The sequence below is a fragment of the Fukomys damarensis genome, unplaced genomic scaffold (assembly GCF_012274545.1).
Source record: "Fukomys damarensis isolate Sample0158 unplaced genomic scaffold, DMR_v1.0_HiC HiC_scaffold_39, whole genome shotgun sequence".
Lineage (NCBI taxonomy): Eukaryota > Metazoa > Chordata > Mammalia > Rodentia > Bathyergidae > Fukomys > Fukomys damarensis.
Window position 1 is genome coordinate 49,712,965 of NW_022900951.1, and position 18,201 is coordinate 49,731,165.

The following is an 18,201-nucleotide window of genomic DNA, read 5'->3' on the forward strand; positions in this document are numbered from 1 at the left end:
GGCGGCTGCGGCGAACTTTGAATTAGATGCTGCCGCCGCCGCCGCCGCCGCCGCCGCCACCACCAAGGTTCCACAGTCACCTCCAGCACAGATTCCCCTTCCCCAGGTTCTGGGCAGCTCCTCCATACCCTCTCCCCAGGACTCCTTGGACATGGGGTGGGGCGTTCGTGCCCTGATTGGCGGGCGTGTGGCCCAATCGCTACAGTAGATAGGCATGCTCTGGTCCGCCCACTGTTTTCCTTGGTGCATTTCTCTTTAAATGCAAATAAGCGCGGGCGTGGTGTTGTCTGAGGAAGGAGCGGCTGCGGAACCTCTTGCTGGCGCTCTACCCTCCCACCTCTACGTGGGGCGGGTGGCGGCGTAGCTACGTCGCCGGCTCAAGGGGGCCGGTTCAGGCTGGGTGAGACTCGCTGGATCCCCGGATCTCGGTTTCGCTTTTGCGGGCGCTCCCATTTCCGAGACCGAGACTGCCTTGTATTTATTTGCTCTACTGCTCTCCAGCCGCAATTTAGAAGTTTATTCCCTGAGCTAGAATCTGCCGCAGAGAAGTGGGGCTGAGAGGTTGAAGAGGCTGGAGGGACCGCAGAATCCCTTAGCACCCTGACTGGCCCATCCTTAGACCTAGAGGCAGGGCCACGTGGCTAGCACTCTAGGCCACGCAGAGGAGGTGCTCAACTGCTAGGAAAGCTAATTTCCTAGTGGCACCTCGGCCCTACGTTTGACCATCTCTAACACACCAGGACCCTTAGGAAGGGCCTCATAGAGATCAACTTGGACCTGTTACCGAGGGTCTGCTACTCCTCAGAGAAGTGGAGGCACTTTTACAAGAATACTGTTACGGCCTGTATCTAGATGTCCCCCAAGGCCTCCTGTGGTCATAGGTGTGGCATTCGTAGATGGCTGCATCAAGGATGTGTGATGGTGGGATTAAGGATGTGCTTTTGCGATTAAGGTTATGATGCTGAGGTTACAGGTGCCCCACCCTGGGTGTGGGTAGCACCAATCAATGGATGGGTATTCTGGATGAAATACAAAAGCTCCCTTGGTTCTGCTGCTGCTGCTGCTGCTACTTTGCTGCTTTGCTGCTTTCTGATTGTCATGTTATGAACCATTTCTCCTCTGTGATGCCCCTCTGCCACCCTGCCTTGGGACCAGCCTGAATCCCCTATGAACTGTAAGCTACAATAAACCTTTCCTCCTTTAACATGGGTGTTGGATAGTTTGTCTCAGTAAGGAGAAAAGTAACTAAAACAGGTACCCAGCTCACCAGTGACAGGAGCTGTTTTAGAGCCCTGGGATTATCCCTCCGGAGCTTTTACTTGTGGGGAGATAACTGTTTCCATAGTTTGATCCTTACCCAAATTTCCTACCTTCTGTGAAACATGGAGGGGTTTCATAAGGTCTCTGGAGCATAGCCCAACCCCCTTTTAACTGAAAAGTCTGAATATTGACAGAAAAGTCTTGTTTGGACCCTAATTGGAGGTCAGGCTGAGGATAATAATGAGTCCTGTACTAACCTTGCCTCTTCCTGTTTCTGGGATGTGGCAAGGGTCCAGCTGAGTAGGTCAGTTGCCTGAAGAAATTAAGGGGTATTAAGTGGCTGCTAGGGCCAGGTAAGCTGAGGCAACAAATAATCCAATTGTACCACTAGCTCAAGAATATCCAGACGGCCCAGCATTAAAACTGAATGTCTTAAAAGGGGGGGGTGGATTAAACTTGAGAAGAGAGGGAAGAATTCGAAAACAATATGAGCCATTTTTTCATTGTAGGAGTATTCTCTATTGCTCTACTGGGTCCTGTCTGCCTTGAAAAGATCCAGCTGCTGAACTGGTAAGAAGTTGACTGCTGCTTCTGCACACAGAGCACAGGAACTGACATGGCTGTGAGTGCTGGATTTGCTGTACCTTGGAATTGCTGTGAGACTTGGGCCAGTTTATCATCCCACCTCTACAAGGAGGTAAGTTCCATCGCTTTAGCTCAGTTCTTCCTATAATTTTCTACTATGCTGCATGACCTTGTATGACATGCACATCCATAAAAAAATTGCGTTGGACCCTCATCCTAATCCTGGGTATAAATAAATGTTTGGGAATGAGGAGTTACTACTGACTTGTTGTGCAGCTTTTTTTTTGGATAACTTCTGTCTCCCTAACTTTGGTATTCCCATCTGGATCAGTGGATTCTGTTTCTCTGCTCAGCAAAGTCCTGATTCTCATTCACTGGGCCTAATCTGGAAGTATTTTTTCTTTATAGCACCTCCATCATATGCTTTCCTGCTGCCTTGTGCCTCTGGACACTTGCTAGTTGCTCACATTTCACTCAAAACATTAATTCTCTAAATTAGACCAAGATTATAATTTGTAGAACTCCATTTCCAAATCTACCGTCCAGAGAAACAAAGGGCCAGAGTAGTCTCAGATGTGAGAATATGGAGAGAGAAGATGTAAAAAGTGTACATATGTGTGTGTGCTCATGTACATGCACGTTTACACAGTAAGGGGAGGGCACATGAGAGGGAGAGGTACAGCTTTTTAACTCATGTAGGTAACTTGTATCTTAAAATACTTTTACTCAGAAGAATGCACCCAGGCCCCCTCCCACATGCTGACTGACACTCGATCAATTTATTTGGCCATGACAGGAGTTGATGGTAGGGAGAAGAAATTCTTTCTTGGATTTCTAAAAGCTGAAAAGTGGAGAAAACCCCCTTGCTACCCAGCATCTGTGGCTGCATTGAAAAGCTGAAATTACAAGTGTGTGAAGGAAACTCCATAAACCAAATTACACAGATGAGGCCACAGTGCTTGTTTCTTTCTTCACCAAATGTTCCATGGGCACCATCTCTATGACAGACCTGACAGTAGGTATTAAGTATAGTGGTAACTTTCTTGGGGGACCTAAAGAGAGTTCAGAGAGAGAGAAAGCTAAGAGCAAAACCAGAGGCCTAGCAAAGATGTGTTAAAGCACGGTGAAGAAAAGAGTTATTCTCTCCAGGTGGGAAGGGGCAGCAGCGCAAAGCTCCACAGAGAATGACCTTGATGATTGAATCAAGTCAGGAATGGTAAGGGATCCTGCCCAAGCCAAAGCCCATCAGTGTTAGAAGGTATGGTGGTTTGGGTAAATGCTAAAATTCCTCTTGGCTGTGGTTACTTATGTAGTGGGGAAAGGAAGAACTGGATACTGTATAGTACTAGAAAGATCTGAGGCCAAAGTGTAAAAGGCCATGATTCCCTGGGTAAGTCAAGGGTCAACTAAGTAAGTTCATCCTTCCCATGGAAGTAGTGCAGTGCAGTGGCTCTGTACAAGACTGCTTGAGCTAGGATACCAACCCATTCCCTTAATAGCAATATGGTGTGGCTGGTTTAAATCACTACTCCTATTCTTAGTTTTCTCATCTACAAAATGAAAATAATAATACTACCCTGTCAGTCACATGTGTCAGTGTTGTGGTAACAATGAGTATTCTTTGTAAAGTAGCACACAGGCTAGTGCATACAAGGCTCTCAATAAACGTTCACTATCATTATCATTATTTTTATTATCCAGTCTCCTGATCCAATGTACATATCTTCAAAATTATGGAACTCATAGTATGACTTTGAAATCATTTTTAGCATAAGAACACTTGAGCCTGTGATTCCTTATGGAAGATTCCTTTTGATGATGCCATCCTAGACTGAGTTTCCCAGGGAAGAGTTTTTTGTTCATCTTTATATGCTCAGCACGCAGCAGAGGGCTTAGCACAGATGTAGTTCTGAGCATATATTTGCTGATCACAGTCAAATAAGACATTTTCAAGTCTAATATCAAGCTTAAATGCCAACATCCATCAGTGAAGTGTGATGTTACTGCTCACTGAACACTTCTGCTGTGTCAGGTGTTAAGTACTGCAGAATGGTGAACTAGACACAGGTTCTGAGGAGTGACATGTCTCATCAGACAGTCCTTCGGTTTCCACTGGAGGCAAGGGACCACTGGATGATATTCCTGTCTATATAGCCGAGGTACATACAAACAGGATTTGGAAAACGTATTCTGTTTAGGCCATTCTTGGATTTTTGCATTTCAGAAACCCAACCTTAGGACCTTTTGCATTTGCTGTTTCCTCTGTCTACAATGTTTATCCTCATATATAGATATGGTTTGAACTTCACTTCCTTTAGGTGTCTGTTCAAAAGTCATGTTTAATGTGACCTTCCCTGGACACTCCGTATATAAAATAGCCATCCTTGATCCCATTCCCTTTACTTTCCAATCCTTTAATTGTTTTTTTTTCCATATCCCTTACATTTACCATCTCCTGTGATATTATTTCATATCGTTATTTAGGTATTTGTATTGTCATTTTTTTCATTGCCCATTCCCATCATGTTTATGGAAGCTCCCTAATGGCTAAGAAGTAGGGAAAAACTATATATAGGTAAATATATATATAGTATATACTTTGTTCAAAGGAAGTACCTGCAAAGCTGGGGCAAAGGAAAGCATAATTGCTGAAAAGATTAGCATTATAAACAAACCAAGTACTTTATACAGGGATTAGAAGAAAATGCCTTGCTAGTATCTCAGAAATCATCAAGACCCCAGCCAATGTGAGTCTTCCATAGAGAAGAGAATCCCTGGGACATTTGCTCATTCAGGGATGCTTAGAGAAGTATATCCCTGAGTTCAGCCATCCAAGCAGTCAGAGGTCCAATGAGGCCATTGTCTACAGGGTCACCGCTACTTCTTATGCTGGAAACTGACTTTGGTGCTGGTTTTTCAGGCATGCAGACTGCAAAAGATTTGGGGTCATAGAGGCTTCCACCCAAATTTCAGAAGACCTAATAGGAAAATAAAACCATGAAAAATGGTCACAGTTTCTATGAGAAAACAGTATGTGAAGCTGTGAGAGTGAAGCCAGAAGTAAAGTGAAGACCCCAGGAATTTGGAGATGCCAGGAATGTGGAATATTTGCTGAAGAAAGCTGTAGGCAAAGAATGGAGCTAGCCCAGAGAGATGCACTGTGGGCTACAAGCAACAAAATGATAGTGGTGGGGCTTCCCAAATTCTTTGGAGCCTACATCTCACCCCAACCTAAGCTGCACATGTTTGCCCTGCTGGGTTTGGTCTTGCTTTCATCCAATTTCTGTCTATTCCCCATTCCTCTCTTTTGTAATGGCAATGTTTACCCTGTGCCATTGTATGTGGAAGTCTTTGACTTTTTCATTTTTATAGAGGTATAAAGCTAATAATTTTCCTTGAGTTTTAGAGGTGACTTTGGTTTTGGAATTTTCAGCAATGATGGAACTAAGAGTTTATTGACTCTCAGTGATGACGTAAATACACTGCATAATGAAATGAACATGAGCCTTTATGGGAACAGGGGAGAAATATTATAGTTCATATTTAAAATGTTTTCAATTAGTCTCACATTCAGAGACTGGGATGAATCAGAAATGGCTGGCCACTGGTGGTGTTTTATCCCAGTGAGGAGAAAGTTACTAGGACAGTGAGGAAACAGAAAGTATGCATTTTCCTTGTTCAAGCAGTTGACTTCAAAGAGGTAGTGGCTAGCGGGAACCCTGGGTTTCATTTTTACTTTTACAAAACAGTAGGATGTGAGCTTGTTTACATGTTGAGAGGAAAATAGTCAAATAAAAGACATGGAAAAAAGGATGAATGATGCTGGATGTGGCCTTGGATAAAGTTAGAGGATGGAATCCAGAGTGCCTGCAGTTGAGTTAACCTTGGCTAGGAGGAAGGGCCAACATAAGAGGAAGGGATAGATGGATCCAGGAGAATTTTTTTGTCATGGAATATTTTAAATATTATGCCTAATGATGTCTACCTGCTCTGGGAGGTGGAAGGCAAAATCTTCTGTTGATAGAGGAAAAATGTTAAGGAATCATGTTAATTTTGGGAAGCATTTGAAATAGCTACTAAAGAGCATGGGTAGTTGATAAAAGCCTAGGTGCCCTGTTACCCAGGAATGTATAGCCACTTCATTTTGTAATTTTGTGAGATCCTACTTCCTAGTTATATGACCTTGATCAAATAACTTATCTTAGTATACCTCTGTTTCCTCATCTCTACAATGGGCACGAGTAAGACAAGGCTATTGAATTAAATGGGTTACGCCATGTAAAGAGATTACTGAGCACATTGCCTAGCCCATAGTTAAGTGCTCTATAGAAAGTAGTTCTTCCGATATCTTTTTAAAAACAGTATTATTAGTGTTATTTATTATATAAATGTATTTATTTATATAAATGTATTTATTTACATTGAAATGTTTTGATACATGTATATAATGTGGCAGTATTAAACCAAACTAATTAATGTATTCATCTCACTTATCTGTCATTTCTTTTTTTTTTTTCTTTTTTTTTTGGTACCAGGGATCAAACTTGGGCCCTTGTACTTGTGAGGCAGACAGTGGAACCACTGAGCTAAATCCCTGGCCCTATTTGTCATTTTTAATGGTGAGATGTTTGAAATTTAGTTTCTTAGTTACATCTCCCAGTTTTCCAGTACCATCATTCTATTCTCTACTCTTTATATTTCTGTAATGACTAGTTATTTTATGGTATTCATCAGTCCAGTCTTATGAGGGGATGTTGGCTTGATCCAAGTTAGTGTGCTACTAGTTAAGAAATTGAAATAATTAAACACAGAGTCAATTGATGAATGGCTAAGACAAATGTGGAACATATGTACGACAGAATACTGTTCAACCATAAAAAATGAAATCCTGTCATCTCTGACCACATGGATGGACCTGGAAATCATTATGCTAAGTAAAATAACCCAGGTTATACAGAAAGACAAGCACTAGATAATATCATTCACAGGTAGAATCCAAAAAAATTGATTTTATAAGAGTTGAGATTAGAATGTTGGTTACAGTAGTCTGGGGAAAGTCAAGGAGAAGAAGGAAAAGGGAGAAGTTCATCAATGGGTATTAAGTTATGGTTAGATAAGATAAATTAAATTCAGATGTTTTATTGCACAGTAGGGTTACTAGAGAGAATGATGATATACTGTGTGTTTTGAAGATCTAGAAAAATTGATGTTGAATATTTTCAGCATACATAATGATACGTGGTTAAAGAGATAGATTTGTTTAACGTGGTTTAAACATTACAGGATGCATACATATATTGAAACATCAAAGGTATCCCACAGTTTATATGTTTTTGTATATCAGTTAAAAGTAAAAAAATATATAATTGAAAAGAAAAGATGGACACAAAGGAAAAGTAAAACAATAGGGAAAATGGAGACTAGGAGTCAAGTGTTGCCTGAAATTCAGTGCCTAGCACAGAAGTTAGTACTCAATAAATATCTTTTGAGTGACAGAGTGGGAGATTCTTTGGGTTCAAACCCTAGGGTTCTAGGAATATAACTTCTAGAAAAGCAAGCAATTCTGACTATAAAGAAGTTCTGTGTTTTGAGGTGAGGTTAGGAGTGCTAAAATAGAGAGTGGGTGAATCAAGGAGATGAAGGAACTATGGGCCAGAATATTGAAGGAATCACTAGACCAGATACTGCCATTAGCCCAGTTATTGCTATTCTACTGGGAAGAAGAACCTTTGTGGGATGGCAGAGTAGAAGCTTACAAGCAGGCTAGTGGCTGGAAGCTAATTCTTCTATACTTGTAGGTGAACAGAAATCAGAAGATACCAGAATGAAGCAGATGGTTGTAGACCTGACTGTATAGATAGATGCAGGGTTTCATCAGAGCAGAGAGAAAAAATGAAGCCCCATTGTAGTTTGGAAATACTAATGTCAGGCCACCTGATAGGGAAAGGGTGATGTTCCCATAGGACATCCTTAGCCCAGTCCCTTTTTCCTGTTCCCAGTGCCTAGGTCTGTAACCTGCATCTGTGCAGAAACTGTTTTGCCTATCAAGCTGGGATATTCTGTGAAGTAAATGAAATGATGAGTGTGTAAATAATTTTAAGTAAATTGCTCCATGCCCACAAGACGGTGGTTGCCATGGGAGTCAGGGAAGACATTTTTCATATGCTTTAGTAAGTCATTCCTATGACTGAGCATGTCCCATGCTAAGAACTAAAAGTCTTCATTTCCAAACATCTAGGATATTTGCCATTCTCTTCAGTCTAGTAGCTAGCCTGGGTCCCATTAAAATACACCAAACTTAAGCCAAAGTAAACTATTGCTCAAAATACTCTGTTTTCCCAACGCTATGCTTTTACTTAGTGTCTCCTCTGTACTTTTTTCTTCTTCTCTGATAAATAATATCCTGTCAACAACAACAAATACTACCTCTTCCATCAGATTTTCAATCATTTTAACAGGTAAAGGGAATAATCTTTGATTTTTGGAATCTCATGACCTATTTTTCACTTTGGATGTAGTGTTTGGGGCCATATTTCTGAATAAAATAAAAGAAATTCCTTATTACAAGAGACTGTATAGACTGGTCAATAACATCTGCAAAGTAGAACCAAGACTCAGACTCATGGCAATGTCGGGGAGGAAGAAAGTGAGTATTTTAGTCTGCTTGCACTGCTATAGTAAAATACCTTAGACTAGGTAATTTATAAACAACAGAAATTTCTTGCTCACAGTTTAGGAAGCTGTGAAGCTCAAGATCAAGATTTTGTGTCTGGTGAAAGCCCATTCCTCATAGATGTTGTCTGTAATATGTCCACACATGGCAAAAGGAGGAAAAAGGAGCTTACTAGAAATTCTTTTATCAGAGCACTGATCCTCACAACTATGCTGTATCTCTTTTATGGCTCTGCTGTCAATATACTTCCAGTATTGCTGTGTGATTCCAGCTCATGACTCAGGTCATACTACTTCTTCCCAGTGTCTCTCCATTCTTTATCTCCACCTGCTCTGCTGCGTATTACAAGGGGTCTGACTTTTATACGCTGTTTCCCAGGCTCTAATATTAGTTGACTTCCAGTGTTCCAAGAAAGTATTTCTTCCTTTCCTCTGCTTTGGACAGTATGTCTTTGTATATGCATCTAGCTATCATGGATTCCACTTCCCAACAGGTGATTCTTTCCCCTTATTCTGGAAGTAACATACCTTCTTCCTCCTCTAGCCTAGGGGTGACATTGGCTTCTTGCTGTCATTGATCTCTGGATACCTCTTTATCCTGTTTGGATTCTCCCCCTATCACCTATGTAACCAATTTACTGTTTGCATTAAATTCCCTGTTATAAATATTTGGTTGTTTGTTTGCCCAGTTGATCTTGACTATGAACTGGACTGGTGGAAATGCAGCCTACAGTTTACTGTGTGAATGACTGAGACCTTGGTTATTTGACTCAAAGTAACAAGAGATAAGAGGATAGCCCCCAAAATAGTGCTTTGTAGCAGCCAGAGAAGTAAAGAGCCACAGGGCTGGGTATCAACTTTGATTCTTCATGATCTTGCTTCTGGGGCAACATGGCTCCAAACTCTATAGGAGATCTTGATGGAGGAGGTTTTCTCTTTGCTCTATAGGGGACCTTCATTGTGTTGGTTTTCTCTTGATTTTTTAGTGGCCAAGACTCATACACATATCAGATGCTAGACAAGTACCATCTTTCCATGGCCAAGCAGACACTTTTCCCTCAGTGAACCCCCACCTCCACCCCAGACACAGTAGCCACCAGGACTTATTTTGTTGATGATTTTATTATGGAGGCTGTATGGGAGAGCAGCTCTAGTGGGTAGAGCTGTAGTGTTCTCCAGCTACCTGGGTCTTCAAGTGGTTCTTGAGAGCATCATGGGCTCCTGGGAATACCTCAAGATTACAGTTGGTATTTGAGGTAGCTAATCAACATGGAGGGAATATCCAGCTGGTCGATGGCTTGTGGCTGGCTTGCCTGTTGCAGGGCTCTGCGGATAACTAAACGGGCCTGGGATAGGAGCGACTGTGGAATGGCTACAGCAAGGAAAAATAGATCATGAGGAGCATTTCTCAATATAATTCTCCTGCCAAAGCCTTAATTCACCCTACCTTGGCTACTACAGCTCTAATATCCTCTCCCTTTGGAAAAATGTCCCCCACTGCATGGTATGAATGGAGCTGTACTGAGAACTACTGTGGGAGTGCTGAAGGCCTTAAAAATAATCATTGGCAGAGCCAAGGCCAAAAGTCAAGCAAGTGTCTCTCTCCACCCCTCACCAGCTTAGTCACCCTTTCCTAACAAGGAGTCTGTAACATTTTCTCCAATGAGGCCAAAAGAGAAGAAGATGAAGTTTTCTCCCTTTCATCCCATAGAAATGGCTTGAACAGTGATTTGGAGTGCCTGAACCTATAAGCTGGGGATCCTGAGGAGCTGGCTTGCTTACCACTCACCTCTGGCCTGTAGCAGCAGTGCAACACCTTTATCATCTTTTGAGGTCATATCCAGAGGGAGAGAAGGAAGGTAGATGTTAGCACCAAAATCAATTAACAGCTGGATATACTCTGGCTCACAGTTATGGTGGAGGCAGATTTCAAGGAGGGTTCGGGGCTGGGGAACATGAGCCAATAGGCCCTTATCAGTGCAGTTGTAATCAGGATCTGCCCCATGCAGCAAAAGCAGGCGAAAACAGTCAAGGTGCCCATAGACTGCAGCCAAGTAGAGGGGGCCAGAACATAAAGCTATGTTTGATGCCCACACTGGTAGTTTAGCCTTGACATTGGCCTCTGCTCCATGACCTAAGAGCTCCTGCAAGATGGCAACAGAACCATCACGGGCAGCTGTGAGCACAGGAGAACAGTTATTGTAGATGCTACCACCAGGACAGGCACCAGCTTCCAAAAGCACACGCACACAGTCCAGATGGCCATGACTGACAGCGGTGAAAAGTGGCGTCTGTGCTTTGACATCTAAGCTGTCAACATCAGCACCATGTGCTAGGAGAACCTGCAAACAGCTCAAGTGGCCATAAGAAGCAGCCAAGCGCAGCGGTGTCCCAGGAACACCCCAGCCACTCCTGCTGTTAATAAAACGTTTGTAACGTTCCTGGCATAGAAGCTGATCCAAGGCATAAGAGTCGTTGTCATATACTGCTTGATTGAGAGCCTGCTTCTCCCCGGTGTCAATGTCCTCCTCCTCTTCAGGCTGCAGGAGAGAGAGGATCTTGGTGATGTCCATGAGGTTCATCTTGGATGACTACAACAGGACTATTCTCATTATGAGGAGGAGGGTAGTATGCCAAATCTGTGGGTAACAAAAAAGAAGGAGGGAAAACTGAAGATCCTTTTCAAAGGATCAGAATTCTATCTTCTTCTTGAACCTCTTGTCCCCTGTCCATCACCACCAGGCTACTCATCCATGGATCTCCTGCTTATCAATCTCACTCCCAGCTATCTTATTTCAGGCCCCAGGGACAAGTGTCAAAGCAGGTGAGGCTATTTCACAGCTTGGTGCTTTTGCATATGTGGTTCTACTTGCCCCTCAAACTCTTACTTTTGGGATGCCTTTCCTGGTTTCATCCTGCCTTGGGATTCTAAAAAAATCACAGCTAGATTTCAGCTGTGAACTTTTAGTGCACTTCCACATATCTGTGCTCTATTAGTATGTAAACTCCAGGGTGAAGACTGTATTCACCTTGCATTCCTTCACATCCAACAGAGCCTTCACCTCCAGCAGAGCCTGAGGATTTGGTAGATCCATTTTACTCAGTTTAATACATGTGGATTAATGAGGTGGCTTGAGTTTGCCAGTTGCTAGGTCAATAAAATGATGGTTTGTAGTGTCAAGCTTGTATCCCTGAGCATTCCAACATCATCAGCCTTATGGGTCAGACCCTCATCTCCACATCTCTCCATTTTAGGTGAAATTCACCTTCTTCACAGCCCCTCATGTCTGATGAAATCTTCTTCTGAGTTTTCTGTAGCCTTTTCTCAGTCTCAGACCCCATGCTTCAGGAACAGAGGTAATCAAAAAATAGATGTTGAATGACATTTACTGATTAAATGAAGAGATGTATTACAAAGAGCCAACCTAAGTAAAATGAAGGCAAGCAGATGGCAGGAAACAGTTGAAGTTTCCAAAGCAAGTTCTCCTGTTTGATGTAACTGGTTTGCTCCCCAGAGATACTCTAAGCCAGGAGTCCCCCACATTGCCAGTATCTCCTCATAACCTACTACTCCCACATTCTTCTGTTTCAAGCTTTTCGCATTGCCTGTATAATCCAAGCTGGAACCTTGATTCCGACCTCAAGTCTTGTCTCCTTATAATTCTCAGGCCCCACAAAATCACTCACAACTCAATGACTGACTCAGTTTATCCACTGAGTTTACTAGTCCTATTCTTTATTCTGTGAAGTGAAGTTCGCCCACCTCAGTTTGCAATGCCATCAGTGTGAGCTGGTAGGTTTTTTTAGAACTTAGATCTTCTTACTCTCCCATATCCTGCCGCCAAGATCTCAGAGCTGCATATCTCCTTTTATTCACTGTCTACCCCACCCCTCTTTGTTAGCCAGGGACCTCAGGTACTCACCTCATAGAAAGAAGTTTGTGAGGTGGGTGGGGTCACCTTCAACTTTAGGCCCCTTTCCATGCTCTGGCCAGCATGAGCTCCATATATGTTCCTGTCATCTATTCATTCTTGGGGTACAATGGAAATAGGATTTGTGAAATCAACTAGACCCAGGTTTGCAGCTCAACAACCCCTAGTTCCTAATCAGTAAGCTTGGGCAAGTTCCTTCCCTTTTTCATGACTCTCTTTTCTCATGTACCAGACAGAAATAATAGTCTTATGTGTCATGGGGTTGGTAGGAGAAAGAAAAGTACCCATATATGAGATCGTCGAAGTTAAGCTTCTTTTGTGTGCACTTTCAGCCTCCTCACTTTGGCTCTTCCCCTCAATTATTTTAGAAAACAGAACAAAATTTCTATAGTCATTTGCTTAACTTCTATATCTACGTTTCTCTCCATCTTTCCTCCTTTTCTGTGGCACAGGGAAAGAACCCAGAGATTTTATACTGAGCTTCTTCTGTAACCCTTTTTATATTTTCTCTTCTGAAATAAGGTCTCACTAAGTCACTAAGTTGTCTCAGGCAGGGCTCTAACTTGTGATCCTCCTGCCTCAGCCTCCCAGGTGTACACACCAGGCCGTCTTTCCCTTCTTTACCAAATGTATCAAATTATCTACTGTCTGCTTTCCTGTTTTCCATTTACTTCAGGCTCTACAGTCTGCCTCTATCCGCTCTCAGTCCCACCAAGAAAGCTTTTTAAAAAGGTCTTTTGTGTTTCTTGATCTGATGTTCCCTTTGCTGACTCTTCTCAGACATGTCCCTATTGACCTCTCTTTCCTGCAAACTCCTGCTTCATCTTGCTGCCCAGTACCCTGCCCTGACTTTTCTCCCCACCCATTCTTCCCTGGAATATATATGTTCACCTTGTTCTCTTCTCTATCCTCTGTTCCAGTCTGAGAACTTTAGCTCTCACCTTTATTCTGATATTTTGAGCCCCAAACTCTCTCTCATGGGCTCCAGGCATGTATCCACAAAGTTTCTACTGCTACTTCAAGGTCAGAAATATCAAACCACTAAGAGCAGATGCAGCAGCAGCAGCAAACTTAATTCATATGTAAGTTTCTCATCATCTACAAAGGTCAACCAAATTAAAATCCTAAGACCCATCTCAGCCCACTTAACTCTTGTCTCACTCCCATCAAAATCAGTTCTCGTGGATTTTACTTACTAGAAGCATCTCCTGGCCATCCACCCTGCTCAGGCCCACATCTATTGCCAGTACTTTATCTAGATTCTTACCATTTTTTTTTTGCTTCCACAGTTATAATAGTTTTCTAGGTAGTTTTCCTTTTCAATGTTTTCTTCATATTGTAGCTAAAGTGATAGCTTAAAAATATAAATCTGGTCTGCACTATTCTGCTATTTTAAATCCCTTAATAGTCCCCCTGCATCAGGGTTCAGCTCAGATGATTAAGGTAAGCTCACAGATCTCGCCAGTCTCTCCAGTCTGACTTCCTATTAATTTTCTATTTATACTCTGAAATCCAGTGATAAGAAAATGGTGGTTTTCCGTGTATCTTGCATTTTCTTCTGCCCCATATATTTCTTTCTACTGAGTTAGTTTGTCCAGATTCTGTGCTCTGGTTGTACTATAGGTGTCATCATACTGTATTATAACCCCTCTGTGGGTCTGTTTTGCCCTCATTGCAGATGGAGATGCCATGTGGTGTAGTGTTACATCACCGCCTGCCTTCTTCAGTCGCAGCTCTATCATTTAGTAACTGTGTGACCTAGGGCAGTGTATTTAATCTCTCTGTGCCTATTTGTTCATCTCTAAATAGAGGATAATTGTGCTTGCCTTGGAATGTTGTTAAGATTGGATATATTAATACATAGCAATTGCTTACAGTAATGCCTGAACATATTTCTCAATAACTATTTTTATTATGATGATCAAAACTTAGGCCTTCAATTTCTGTGATTATTGCTCCTAACAATATACTATAATTTCAGAACTAGAATAGAACTTGTAGATAATTTAATGTAATTTCTTTAATGTAAAAATGGGGAAACCAAGGTTCAGAAGGGTAGCATCTACTTTGTTCAGGTCAGTGAGATGGAATCTCAGTGTTGTTTTCATATATCTGTCTCACTTTCAGGAACCCAGCGCACATTTATAATCTTGTGCATTTCAAAGCCATTTGATGTAGTAAATAGGTAATGATATCTTAACTTTTTGTGTGGTGGAAACTAAAGCCAGAGAAAGTGTGGGATTTGCCAGGTGCATCAAGGCAGTACCAGAGCCAGACATAGACTACAGGTTTCCCTATTCCTTATCCTGTTTTATCTACTGTAACATAAAAAATACATATCCTTCTACTTGCTTCAAACACAGTGACACTGCAGCTCCCAAGATCCTTAGGCTTTGAGTGTCATGCTGAATTTTTTTTTTTTTTTACTGAATATGTCAAATAAATCATTTTATTTATTTCATGCTGAATTTTATGGACTTTGATAATGGAAGATTCTTGTACAAATCATTTCTGTGACAGTCAGTAGGAATTGTTTCCTGCCTGTTTTATTTTGGTGACTCAGGTTTAGGTAGATGAAGAAAGCAGGGAGCAGTGGAGGGAAATGCTGAAGCTTTGACCTAGGTTATTTTCATGAGACCACTGCAAAACTCATAATGAGCTTCCAGAAAGAAATCAAACCAGGGCTTCTTAAGGCTTTGGAATTTGAGTGAATCCTGCCTCCATTAGAGGTAGACAAGAAAATCCATCTCGTCTACTGTCTCTTTACCTTGTTGTACTTTGTTAATCAAAGAGTTATTTTGTGGCTGTGGTATTCCAAAGCCCACTTCCTGATTCCTAAAAGTTCAGGGCTTTTAAACCTTTTTTTGGTGATTTTGGCATTGTTGATGTGGATACATCTCTTTGTATTTTTAGTACATAAAAAGTACATAGGATTAAAAGGGACCAATTATATTAAAATATTGCTATCAAATATTTTACAACTATATAATATAGTAATAGACATTATTAACATTGAATAACAAGATATAATAATATCTAAGTTGCAGTGAGTATAAATGACATTTTAAGATCTCTGTCACATTGTAATATGATATGAAATGTCTATTTTTTCTTGTTACCAAGTGACATGAACTGGAAGTAGTACCTCCATTTACTGCCTGAATTAATCCTTGAAAGAAATAGTACGTCTCATTTACAGTTTAGGGATTGGGAAGGCAAAAAGCTGTTTGCTCTTGTTTCTGGACCCTTCATATTTTATCTAAGGCCTTACTGGGTTCTACGAATCTAGGTTAAGAACTCCTATAGGAAAGTGGCTGGTTTCTGTGGGACCCAGAACACTCCTTCAGGCATTGGTAAACTATTTTCAGCCTCACCTTTCTTCTCCCACCCTGAATAGCTCTGTCTTTATAATTTTAAGCCCACTGTGTTCTACGCCCCCACACCACAGACTTGCAACACAATATAAAGACACAAAGACAAACCTTTACCGTCTGTGTATTGTATAACTACAAATGCCCTTAAGTAGGTCCTTACAGATCATAGGGCCTACCTAGGTGGACTCAGTTTCTGAGGACAGACAAGACAGGAAGCTGATATAGTATCCCATCCCTTCTCCCAAGTGCTCTCATGTCCCAGACTCAGCAGTAGCAGCTAAGTTCACTTTCCCCTGACAGACTTGTGTCTTATGTCCACATACTTACAAGACTTCAGGCTTGCTCTGAGCGGGATTGCTGCCAATGCTCCACTGTGAAGCCCTGGTTGCCCCTCTGCAGGTAGGCCCTCTGCAGGGAGCCTCTATGGCTCCAGGCTGGACCCTGCTTTCCCACTGTTAATAACTAAGCAGAAAGGCTAGACCTCAGCCCCAGGCTGACTTGATCCAGGGGGCTAATTTTAGGCTACCCTCTACCCCTCCTTCTCTCAACTAGTGTTATCTTACCAGTGTCATTCTGGGAGCTGTCCCAGGGAGAGGAGGGGGCTGCCCCCAGGGAAATCCTGTAAAGACTGAAAAATAAACAGGAGCTTAGATAGGCTTCTGTCCTTGCATATCCTGCTGTACCACTCAAATGAACACCAAAGTAAGGCTCCTGAGCTGAGGCTATTCTAACCTCACCCCTACCACCAGTTGGCCTGAGAAGGCCCAGCCTCTCTTAGCACACTTTCTTCTGAGCTGGACTCTCTTTAATTTGTTCTTTGAATTTAACTTTTCTGGATTTCATTTTTGGCTTCTTTAGGGCCCAGCAACATGCTGCCTTCCCCTCTGCCAGCTACCTAGAGTGAGGAGGAGAGTGGGAAGAAGCCTTTATCCTGGAATATCCTATCAGTGAGATTTTCTGAAACCTAAGAAGGTCTTGATCATTTATAAAGAAATCCCTAGTCAATTCATCGAGCAAGCTAAGCCTGAAGAAAATGCCCACAGCCTCCCACTGTTCTTACCCCTGAATTATCACTATTAGATGAATATCATCACTGGAAAGTTTGTCAAAAGATCAACTCTTAACAGTATTATTTTATCTCTCATGTTTCTTTCAAATGAGGGAAGTGGTAGGAAAATACCTTTAAAATAGTAACATTACGTATTTTAGATGTCACATTAAACAAAACTGAGAACCAGTATCCTGCCTCACCACTTTATACTTTCATAGATATGATCAGACAGTGGTGTGGTTTTTCACATCTGTGAAACTATAAAGCAGCAGTATGTATAAAAGTCTATATACAGGTAGAACATAGAAAAAAAAAGAACGACTAAAAAAGTATACATAGAAACAATTGTATTTCACATAATAAAAAAATGTCAGAACCAAAAATTTCCCTGGATACCTGTGGTGATTCTCTTATCAATCACACGGGAATATTTCATGGTTCTGTTTCCCTGTACCCTCATGAAAATTAATTATAATGAGTTTTCATTTAGTAGTCTTCAGTCTATATAGAACAGTGATCCCATGACCATGAAGCACTTCTCTTTTTCTCTTTCTGATCACCAAGAAAGATAATATTTCAGTCAGAAAAACAAAAATTCAGTCAGGGAACCATAGATGTTGTAGAATAAAGTACTATCATTTCTGCTTCATATGATTAGTTTAGTGTTTGAATTTGCATATTAAAAGGGAATTTCCACATTTCTTAGACATACTCAATGGCTTTAATTTAAATGCTTCTAATAATAGGGCAGTTGAAAAGTCTGCTGTGATTCTGATGGGCTTTCCTTTGTATGTGATTTGTTTCTTTTCTCTTACTGCTTGTAGTATTTTGTTCTTCTGTTGGGTTTCTGGGATCTTGATTATTATATGTCTAGGTGTAGATTTTTTTTTTATTGTAGCTAGTTGGTGTCCTATATGCCTCAGTTATCTGAATGTCAAATTCTTCCCCTCTGTTTGAGAAGTTTCTGTCATTAATTGTTTGAACAGCTTTTTAAAGTCATTTGTATTTTCTCCTGCTACTTCATGTATTCCTATCAGTCTTATGTTATTCTTCTTTGCAACATCTAGGAGTTGTTGGATCGATTTCTCATGATCTCTTACTGTTTTTAAGAGACCTCTTTTCCTGGTCACTGATTGCAATTTTATCTTCTATATCTGAGAGGCTATCTTCGCATTCTTTTATTCTGTTGCGTAAACTTTCAATAGAGTGTTTAATCTCCTGGATATCTGTTTGTTCAGATGACTGCAGAACCTGGAAAAGCTGTTGCTGCCATCGATGTATAATATACTATTATTAGTCTTTTTATATAAATATAAAAATATATATA

The 18,201-nt window shown here is 41.3% G+C and overlaps 1 protein-coding gene and 1 long non-coding RNA gene across 2 annotated transcripts in view; one reads left to right on the forward strand and one right to left on the reverse strand.

Moving 5' to 3' along the window:
* Positions 1 to 323: 323 nt before the first annotated feature.
* The window catches only part of LOC104867761, a 22,986-nt gene continuing 5,108 nt past the window's right edge, over positions 324 to 18,201 (forward strand). Inside the window, exons 1-2 of the long non-coding RNA XR_781849.2 lie at positions 324 to 1,174; positions 1,770 to 1,957. This is a non-coding gene — a long non-coding RNA (uncharacterized LOC104867761). The remainder of the gene's footprint in view (positions 1,175 to 1,769; positions 1,958 to 18,201) is intronic.
* Asb12 (ankyrin repeat and SOCS box containing 12) lies at positions 9,739 to 11,624 on the reverse strand. Its single transcript, XM_010632209.2, has 3 exons — positions 11,547 to 11,624; positions 10,307 to 11,156; positions 9,739 to 9,889 (listed from the first exon to the last, which is right to left on the reverse strand). The coding sequence occupies exons 2-3, from the start codon at positions 11,097 to 11,099 to the stop codon at positions 9,756 to 9,758; spliced, it is 927 nt and encodes a 308-aa protein (XP_010630511.1). The 5' UTR covers positions 11,100 to 11,156; positions 11,547 to 11,624; the 3' UTR covers positions 9,739 to 9,755.